At 46.8% G+C, this 10,587-nt stretch overlaps 1 protein-coding gene across 1 annotated transcript in view; it reads right to left on the bottom strand.

Annotated features, from left to right (window-relative positions):
* SNTB2 (syntrophin beta 2) overlaps positions 1-9,604 on the bottom strand; it is a 124,584-nt gene extending 114,980 nt beyond the window's left edge. The window contains exon 1 of the mRNA XM_032284298.1: positions 8,175-9,604. Coding sequence (XP_032140189.1) covers positions 8,175-8,829 — 655 coding nt within the window. The 5' untranslated portion in view covers positions 8,830-9,604. The remainder of the gene's footprint in view (positions 1-8,174) is intronic.
* Positions 9,605-10,587: the final 983 nt, after the last annotated feature.

The following is a 10,587-nucleotide window of genomic DNA, read 5'->3' as shown; positions in this document are numbered from 1 at the left end:
AAAAAAAAAAAAAAAAAAAAAAAAAAAAAAAAAAAAAAAAAAAAAAACCCAGACATTACCAACTTTAAAAAAATCCAAGTAAGACTGTTTTCTAGCCTAAATTAAAAATTAAAATTTTTCCCTAAAAAATCAAGAGAAATTCTTGAGACCTTCAGTAACTCATTTAACTTTGGTAAAACTCAATTTTAATCATTTATACAACAAATATAAACAGCCTACCTCAGAGGACTGTATAAAGATCCAATGAGAAAATATAGATATTATAGACAGGCCAGGGGCATTGGCTCATGACTGTAATCCTAACACTTTGAGAGGTTATGACAGGAGGATTGCTTGAGCCCAGGAGCTCCAGATCAGCCTGGGCAACATAATGAGGGCTGTTTCTACAAAAAACAAAAAATAAAGATAAAAACATCAGTTGGCATGGTGGTGCACACCTGTAGCCCACTACTTAGGAGGCTGAGGTGGGAAGATCACTTGAGCCCAAGAGGTTGAGGCTGTAGTGAACTGTGATCACACCACTGCACTCATCTGGGCGACAGAGAGAGGCCCTGTCTCAAATAAAATAAAATGCGTAATTTAAAAATCCTTATTAGCTGGGCACGGTGGCTCATGCCTGTAATCCCAGCACTTTGGGAGGCCAAGGTGGATGGATCACAAGGTCAGGAGGTCGAGACCAGCCTGGCCAATATGGTGAAACCCCGTCTCTACTAAAAATACAAAAAGTAGGCCGGGCGCGGTGGCTCAAGCCTGTAATCCCAGCACTTTGGGAGGCTGAGGTGGGTGGATCACAAGGTCAAGAGATCAAGACCATCCTGGTCAACATGGTGAAACCCTGTCTCTACTAAAACTACAAAAAATTAGCTGGGCATGGTGGCGCGTGCCTGTAGTCCCAGCTACTCAGGAGGCTGAGGCAGGAGAATTGCCTGAACTCAGGAGGCGGAGGTTGCGGTGAGCCGAGATCGCGCCATTGCACTCCAGCCTGGGTAACAAGAGCGAAACTCCGTCTCAAAAAAAAAAAAAAAAAAAAAAAAAGTAACTGGGCATGGTGGTGCACGCCTTTAGTCCCGCTACTTGGGAGGCTGACGCAGGAGAATTGCTTGAACTTGGGAGGCGGAGGTTGCAGTGAGCCGAGATCATGTCACTGCACTCCAGCCTGGGTGACAGAGCAAGACTCCAACTCAAATAAATAAATAAATAAATTTTTAAAAATCCTTATTAAAATGTAAAGCATTATTATACTATTTATTGGAAGATGCAAGCAAACAGCATTATTTGTTGTCCAGTTAGTTACCACAGTGTGCTAACCTAGCCAGGAAAACTGATTGGATCCTCAAATAGTCAGCTGAGAAGAGCAAAACACTGTTCCATAGCCACAGGCTATACCTCACTCCTTACAAAAAAAACACGACCAGGCATGGTGGCTCACACCTGTAATCCCAGCACTTTGGGAGGCTGAGTTGGGTAGATCACCTGAGGTTGGGAGTTCAAGACCAGCCTAACCAACATGGAGAAACCCCATCTCCACTAAAAATACAAAATTAGCGGGGTGTGGCGGTGGGCACCTATAATCCCAGCTACTTGGGAGGCTGAAGCAGAAGAATTTCTTGAACCTGGGAGATGGAGGTTGTAGCAAGCTGAGATTGCGCCACTGCACTCCAGTCTGTGTGGCAGAGCAAGACTCCATCTCAAAAAAAAAAAAAAGAGAGAGAGAGACAGATTAGGCCAGGTGCAGTGGTTCACACCTGTAATCCCAGCACTTTGGGAGGCTGAGGCAGGCGGATCACGAGTTCAAGACCAGTCTGGCCAACATGTGAAACCCCATCTCTACTAAAAATACAAAAATTAGCCAGGCATGGTGATGCATGCCCAGCTACTCGGGAGGCTGAGGCAAGAGAATTGCTTGAACCCAGGAGGTGGAGGTTGCAGTCAGCAGAGATCGTGCCACTGCACTCCATCCTGGGCAACAGAGCAAGACTCCATCTCAAAAAAAAAAAAAAAACGAGAGAGAGATTAATTAACATACATGCAGTTTCAAAGAAAATGTAACTTGTTTTCCCTGGGAGATTCTCAACATGTCAAATACATAATGAAGAAAGTGGCAATGTGGGAATCCAAAGAAGCTTCTTCAATTTAGCAGCCTAATAATGTCTGCAGTATTTGTTGCATGTCCCCTAACATATACAAAAAGAACCACATTATATGTAACACTCAAATCAAACCATTCTAGATACAAAAATTATTTTCAGCCAGGCAGAGTGGCTCATTTCTGTAATCCCAGCACTTTGGGAGGCTGAGGCGGGTGGATCATGAGGTCAGGAGTTTGAGACCAACCTGGCCAACATAGTGAAATCTCATCTTTATACAAAATACAAAAATTACCCAGGCATGGTGCCATGCACCTGTAGTCCCAGTGACTTGGGAAGCTGAAGTAGGAGAGTAACCTGAGCTTGGGAAGGTTGAGGCAGCAGTGAGCCACAATGACGCTGCTACACTCCAGCCTGGGAGACAGAGTGAGAAACTGTCTCGATCAATCAATAATTATCTTCAATTCTGAAGTTTAATTTCATGCCAGTCTACTTTCTCCACCAAATTAACCATTTCCTTCCAGCAGATTCAATAAAAATACTTCCTGCCTCAGCCTCCCAAGTAGCTGAGATTACAAGCATCCGCCACCATGCCCAGCTAATTTTTTGTATCTTTAGTAGCGACAGGGTTTCATCACCATGTTGGCCAGGCTGGTCTTGAACTTATGATCTCGTGATTCACCCACCTCGGCCTCCCAAAGTGCTGCGATTACAGGTGTGAGCCACCGCGCCCAGCCTGGAACACTTTTCAATGCGTTCAATTTATGTTCATGTGGTCAATTTCATAGATTTAAAAATATAAGTTCTAGGAATTCTCTGGACAGACAATATTTCTAGAACAAAGGACACAGTACATTCAACATACAATATCTGATATGTGAGTAGAGTTATCCCTTTATGCTTACAATCTGCATTATTTATTTATTTAGTTAGTTAGTTAGTTTATTTAGAGAAAGGGCCTTGCTCTGTCACCCAAGCTGGAGTGCAGTGGAGTGATCATGAGTTACTGTTGCCTCAAGGCTCAAGTGATCCTCTAGCCTCAGCCTCTTGACTAGCTGAGACCACAGGCACGCCGCACCACATCTAGCTAATCTTTTAATTTTGTAGAGATAGGGTCTCACCATGTTGCCCAGGCTGGTCTTGAACCTTTGAGCTCCAGCAATCCTCTTGCCTGGGCCTCCTAAGTCCTGGAACTACAGCATAAACCATAGCACCTGGCCTGCAATCTGCATTATTAATATAAATGTCATTTAATCTGCACATGTCTTAATACCAATGCTAAATTCAGCTAGCCAAAACTATAAACACACTTAATGGCAAGTTTTAAGGTTCTGAGTAATAAATAAGGAAGAGGAAAAACCAGAAATAAGAAACGAAATGCAAAATTTAAGAACTGGCCAAGCGGTGAACAAAGCCATGATTGCACTGAAATAAAATAATATTGGTGAGACACCATGGCTCATGCCTGCAATCGCAGCACTTTGGGAGGCCAAGGCGGGTGGATCATGAGGTCAGGAGTTCGAGACCAGCCTGGCCAACATAGTGAAACTCTGTCTCTACTAAAAAGACAAAAAATTAGCTGGGTGGGGTGGCACATGCCTGTAATCCCAGCTACTCGGGAGGCTGAGGCAGGAGAATTGCTTGAACCTGGGAGGTAGAGACTGCAGTGAGCCCAGATTGCACCACTGCACTTTAGCTGAGTGAGCAACAGAGCAAGATTCCATCTCTTATTTATTTATTTGCTGCATTTTACTCTGTTCACCCAGGCTGGAGTGCAGTGGTGCAATCATGGCTCCCTGCAGCCTCAAATACTGGGCTCATGTGATCCTCCCACCTCAGCCTTTCAAGTAGCAAGGACTACAAGTGCGCCATTACACCCAGCTAGTTGTATTTTTTTCAATTTTTTGTATAGACGAGGTCTCATTATGTTCCCAGGCTTGTCTCTCTTAAGCTAAAGTGATCCTCCCACTTTGACCTCCCAAAGTGCTGGATTACAGGCATGAGCCACCACACTGGCCTTTTTTTTTTTTTTTTTTTGAGATGGAGTTTCGCTCTTGTTACCCAGGCTGGAGTGCAATGGCGCGATCTCGGCTCACCGCAACCTCCGCCTCCTGGGTTCAGGCAATTCTCCTGCCTCAGCCTCCTGAGTAGCTGGGATTACAGGCACACGCCACCATGCCCAGCTAATTTTTTGTATTTTTAGTAGAGATGGGGTTTCACCATGCTGACCAGGATGGTCTCGATCTCTTGACCTCGTGATCCACCCGCCTCGGCCTCCCACAGTGCTGGGATTACAGGCTTGAGCCACCGCGCCCGGCATGGCCTTTTTTTTTTTAAGCTAGTTAAGTGAAACAGTGAAAGTGAAGAAGAAACAAAGAACCTATAACTAGTTGTGATCAATTAGTTGTAAATACCACTGCACTTGGACCAGTACAAACTCATTCTTAACCTATTCACCTAAAATAATTCTTATTGTGTATTACTTTTCAGGTAAAATGCAGCCCTGGATTTTATTTTAATGACTTGCTATCCTAGCTATTTTGACAGTGTCTTTGTTAACTCGTGGCATATCTTCATGACCTGGTCCTACCTTTCTCATTCAGACTTGCGCTGTTCATTGCCGTCTTCCCAGTCCCTGAAAAGGTACCCAACATGTGAATTGTAAAATAAATTAAAACTCTGAGGGAGGTGTTATTACCGTCCTGGCTTTACAGATGAGGAAACTAGGGTTTAGCAAGATTAAGTAATTTGCCTAGGGGTTACAAACCACTAGCCAGAAACAAACCCACATCTGACCACAAAGTCCTTGCTTCTACTCTACCCTTACTGACCAGGATAACTTTTTATTTTTCTTTTTTTGAGATGGAGTTCCTCTCCTGTTGCCTAGGCTGGAGTGCAACAGTGCAATGGCGTGATCTCAGCTCACCGCAACCTCTGCCTCCCAGGTTCAAGTGATTCTCCTGCTTCAGCCTCCCAAAGGTGGGATTACAGGCACTTGCCACCACACCTGGCTAATTTTTTGTATTTTTAGTAGAGAGAGGGTTTCTCCATGTTGGTCAGGCTGGTCTCAAACTCCTGACCTCAGGTGATCTGCCCACCTCGGACTCCCAATGTGCTGGAATTACAGGTGTGAGCCACCATTCCCAGCCAGAATAATTTTTTAATGTTTTGCACTTCTGTATCTTTACAGGTGGCAGCTATCTCTTCTTAAGGGAAAGCTCAATTTAAGCTTCATCAACCTGAGCATCTTCAACCTCTGATTCCCATGATGGACTTATATAGAAACTATCTCCTTTGGGTTGTGCCCTCTCCAAATTCTATTAAAAGAGCACTTTTAGCCCTTTGCTCACTTACTTACTTCTCCTCCTTTTCCCCCATCTCAACTCTAAACTTCCTGAGGGCAGGAATCAGGTGTCTTCAAGTGCCTCTGGCACAAGGTAAGAGTTAAGTAAATATCTGATGAATGAGGGAATAATTCCTGCAAATCCCTGAGATAAAAAGGAAACTTTTAGCTCAATTCCCTAACCACAGGCAACCAAAGACTATAGCTTTCCCTGGTGTGGGGTTGGCAAGAGCATGCCTGAAATTCCCTGCCCACACCACAAAAAAGCATCGTTGTGCAATGATATGGCAGTTTTTCAAGTTTTTAGACATCTAATGGAAGGACAATCCAGTACAGCTTGAAAACTTTAAAGACTAAACTTAAAATCTATCGCTTAAAAGTGGCCTACCCGGATGGGACACCAGCTCTCAATTTTGAATAATGTTTGACTGGTTCAATTAAATCATTGTTTTCAGTGGTTTTTACATATTTTGAGTAATTTTATTTTTACAACCAGTGGCTTGAAAATGCAACGTCATAAATTTACTTTATTGACTTCCTCACAACTTATCAGGACAAAAACTGCTTGTCTTATACAAAGTAGGAAAATAAAGTAGAACCTGTGTTAGGTAAAAAGGCATTCAATAAATATGTTATTATGCTGCCATCTTTCTAAAAGCATACATGGTCTATTTAGTGTAACAAATACTGGGAAGCATTTAATACAAGGTTTTCATTTTACTGGTCTGAATACTAGGTTCAAACTATACCTACACAAAAAGTGGGTTTTCTGTTTGTTTTTGAGATGTAGTCTTGCTCTGTCACCCAGGCTGGAGTACAGTGGTGCTATCTCAGATCACTGCAACCTCCGCCTTACGGGTTCAAACAATTCTCCTGTCTCGGCCTCCCTAGTAGCTGGGATTACAGACGTGCACCACCACCCACAGCTAATTTTTGTATTTTTAGTAGAGACGAGGTTTCGCTGTGTTCTCCTAACCTCAGGTGATCCACCTGCCTCGGCCTCCCTAAGTGCTGGAATTATAGGCATGAGCCACCTCACCTGGCCAAAAAGTGTTGTTTTCTAAAAATATGGTGTAAAGGGTTCAACAGAGGACTACATAAATAGTACTAAATTCAATATTCTGGATATAAGAATTTATAACGAAATGCCTAGCTAGACCAATGTCAAGGTACACATTTAAAGTAACAATTTTTTTAGACACACCCAAACCACAATCTATAATTTTACTCCTTCTATTAACACTAAATTTCCGAGCAGTGTCTAGCCCCACCTAGACATCCAATATAAACAAGGTTTACAAATAGGATATTATAAAGGCAGGACACGAATTTCACAACTGGTGTACATAAAATCATTTCTGATAAACCAGCATTTTTCCAAATATTCACAAGCTGATTTATAAGAAACTGAAAATTATTGTGCCAAGTTGGAGTTCTGGCCTCTCGGTTGGATGATTGGTCCTTCCTCACCAGCAGTCCCTAGCCCTTCCCTTCTGTTCTTCCTCTGCCAGGAATACTCTCCTGACTCATCCCTGCCTGCCTATGTCCATCACTTCCTTGGAGACCTGGCTCAAGATTCAGTTCAGGGAAAAAGTCCTACCTGCCTAATTCCATCTCCACTAACTACTTTCTTACTTTGCATTCCTTTGGGACTTAAATATAGTTTGCACGACATAATCACCAACTTCATCCCCTTCCTTCCTATAAGTTGTTTTGCATTTTTCTATCATTTCTCCAACAAGAGACCAAGAAGGGACAGCATCTTCTTTCATATTCTTTTCAACACAGCTAGCAATAATCACCAGTGAAAGAAAGCTGACCTCTCAAAAATTTCTAAAGAAAGCAACTGACTTTTCGTTTACAATTTACTCTATCACCTCCAACATGCATGAGTCCTTAAAGGCGAGGAATTTTATTTTTGCCTTACTTCAAATTCATCATAAAAGATCCAACTTACAAATCACATATATAACTTAATGTAAAGAATAATCCTGGTTATTGAAACTTATCTTGTGATTTACCATTTCAAGTTTCTTACAAAAACCCTAATAGTCTTGAAGCAGCAAGCCTGTGAGTGGTAGGAAGCTGGCAGCAGACTCTTGCAAAAGGGGCAAAACTCTAGTTGGCAGTAAATGTTCAAACACGTGATCCTCCACTGTTAAACAAGGTTCATTAACCACACAGACTTGCTGTTTCAGCTTTCTGGCTTCAATGAAGTGCTATGATCTCCTTTGGTTATTGTTGAGAGCCAATGATGGGTTAAATTCCCATAAATTAACCAGCGCTTTGGTGGTTTGCCCAAGTATACCGCTGGCATCGGTGTTGGACTTTTTTTTTTAATAGACCTGCCAGCCCGTAGGAGCCAGAGGTGAGTGAGTTAAGCGCCAACCCGGCACTTCTCAGCGGGCAAACGGAGACAGACCCACTCGAGCTGTTCGCTCTCCCTCTAGTTCTTAGTGTCAGCTTATCCGGCCGAGGGGGAGCTTCATAGGCAGCTGCTTTTTGCCCAATCTCAGCCGAGTCTCCCTTAGGGGCTGCAAGCCACACTTCGGCGGCTGCCCAACTTTTTCTGCAAGAAGCATCCGTTTTTCCACACTCAAAGCTCCAGAAACCCCGGTTTGGGAGGAGACGGGGAGAGAACCGGCTCACCCGCCGGCAGGGCAGGAACAAAGTGAGCTCCCGCGAGCCCAGGCCGCCGCGGCCCGCCCGCCCACCCTCCCGCCCGGCCGGCCGGCCCCACTCACCCTCCAGCAGCACCTCCTTGCCCGCGCGCTTCAGCGCCTGCACGGCCTGGTCGTGGGTGGCCTGGCGCAGGTCGGTGCCGTTCACCGACAGGATGGCGTCGCCCAGCCGCAGCGCCCGGCTCTGGTCGGCGGCCAGACCCGGGAAGATCTTGGAGATGAGGATCGGCATCCGGTTCTCGCGGCCGCCCTTGATGCTGATGCCCAGGCCGCCCGCCTCTTGCTTCACCACCCGCACACGGCGCACGGGCGGCGACGCGCCCGCCTCACCCGCGGGGCCCCGAGGCGGCGCCGGTGGGCTCGGGGGCCCCAGGCCGCGGCTCGGGCTCCCGGGCAGCGAGTCGCCGGCGCCGCCGCCGTTCGGGAGGCCGTTGAAAGCGGCCGCCGCGGGTCCCAGAGCGGGTTCCAGCTCGGCCGCGGCGCCGTCGCCAGTCAGGCTCAGGCTCTCCCCGCTCAGCTCCGCCACCACTCGGACCCAGCGCTCCCTCAGGAGTAGCTCCACCAGCCCAGCTTTGGTGGCCCGCGTCCACACCGCCATGGCCGGCCCCGCTCCAGCCGCCGCAGTCGCCACAGCTACCCTCATTCCAGTCAGGCGGCTTCGGCGCTTCCCTCTTCCCGCCCGGAGGGGCGGGCCCGGCCCCTCCCCGGCGCGATTCATTATTCATGCGGCCACGCCCACCTCCCGAGGGGCGGGGCGGGCACAGCCGCTTCCGGGAGGTGCAGAAGTTGTCTGATCCCTCGCCTCTCGCCGGACGTGGGCAGCCCGAGTGCGGTGGGACTGCATTTCTCATCCTCCTTCCATTGGCTCCCCACGGACCCCCAGAAGCTATTGACCTCTACCGTGCAATTCACGGGAGCTGCCTGGGCACGAAAAGCAAAATCAGCTTGGAGAAGCACTTTGCAAGCCTGCAAGACCCGGTGGCACGTTCATTCTTGCACTGATTGGTTCGCACCCTGTGTATTGAGCGCTCAGCCAGGGACTCCGGCTTCTTTTGAGGCCCTGTAGATAAGCACAGTAGTACCAGCAACAGCTGAGAGTTTGCGGTCTAGTGGGGAAGGAAAATGCAGAACCAACCAACTAGGTGTGATACTGCGTGGTTAAATGACATACAGAAAACGTCCCCAGAACAGTATAAAAGGAACATTTGATTAGGCCTGGGGTTAGCTTCACAGAGGTGACAGTGGAGGGTGAATAGATCAAGCAGAGAGAACAGCGCAAGCAAAGGTCCAGCAGCATGATCCAAGCCTTTGTCAATGTTTTGTAATCTACTTTAATTGCCTGTAATTCCAGAGGGGACCATGTCTTCTTAAACCCTGAAGCCACAATTGGCAGGCCTCAAGGATATTTGCAGAATGATGGTGTCTTAGGATATTTGCAGATTGATTCAGAGAAACAAATCAATAGGATATATAAAGATGTATAAATTTATTATTATTATAAGGGACTGGTCACGAGATTATGGATGCTGAGAAGTCCCATGATCTGCCATCTGCAAATTGGAGGCCCAGGAAAGTTGGCGGTGTACTTCCAAGCCCAAAGGTCTGAGGCCCAGGGGAACCAGTGGTATAAATCTGAGACTGAAAGTCTGGACCCTGCACAGTGGCTCACGCCTGTCATCCCAGCACTTTGGGAGGCCAAGGCGGTGGATTGCCTGAGGTCGAGAGTTCTATATCAGCCCGGACAACATGGTGAAACCTGGTCTCTATTAAAAATACAAAAAATTAGCCAGGCGTGGCAGGCACCTATAATCCTAACTACTCAGGAGGCTGAGGCAGAATAATTGCTTGAACCCGGGAGGTGGAGGTTGCAGTGAGCCAAGATTGCACCACCGCACTCCAGCCTGGGCAACAAGAATGAAACTCCGCCTCAAAAAAAAAAGAAAGGGAAGAAAGTCTGAGAAGGGGGCCAATGGAGGTGGCTCATGCCTGTAATCCCAGCACTTTGGGAGGCTGAGGCAGGTGGATCACTTGAGGTCAGGAGTTTGAGAGCAGCCTGGCCAATGTGGTGAAGACTCCATCTCTACTAAAAATACAAACATTAGCTGGGTGTGGTGGCAGGCCCTTGTAATTTCAGCTCCTAGGGAGGCTGAGGCAGGAGAATTGCTTGAACCCAGGAGATGGAGGTTGCAGTGAGCCAAGATCACGCCAGTGTACTCCAGCCTGGGTGAAAAAGCGAGACCCTGTCTCAAAACAGAAAGTTTGAGTGCATGATAGAATATGTTAGGAAGAAAGGAAAAAAAGCAAGTTTGAGAAGAGGGTGAGGGTGGGAGTGGGGGGGAACATGTAAGTCCGCATCCCAGTGCCAAGGCCCAAGAGCCAGGTGCACCAAAGTCTGAGGCCAGGAGAAGATGGATGTCCCAGCTCAGGCAGAGGGTGAATTCCTCCTTCCTCTGCCCTTTTGTTCTATTCAAGTCTT

Source organism: Sapajus apella, unplaced genomic scaffold, assembly GCF_009761245.1.
Source record: "Sapajus apella isolate SASKATOON/1434 unplaced genomic scaffold, GSC_monkey_1.0 scaffold15, whole genome shotgun sequence".
NCBI classification, from domain to species: Eukaryota; Metazoa; Chordata; class Mammalia; order Primates; family Cebidae; genus Sapajus; species Sapajus apella.
The sequence above is the reverse complement of the archived record's forward strand: the minus strand, read 5'-3'. Positions and strand labels throughout refer to the sequence as shown.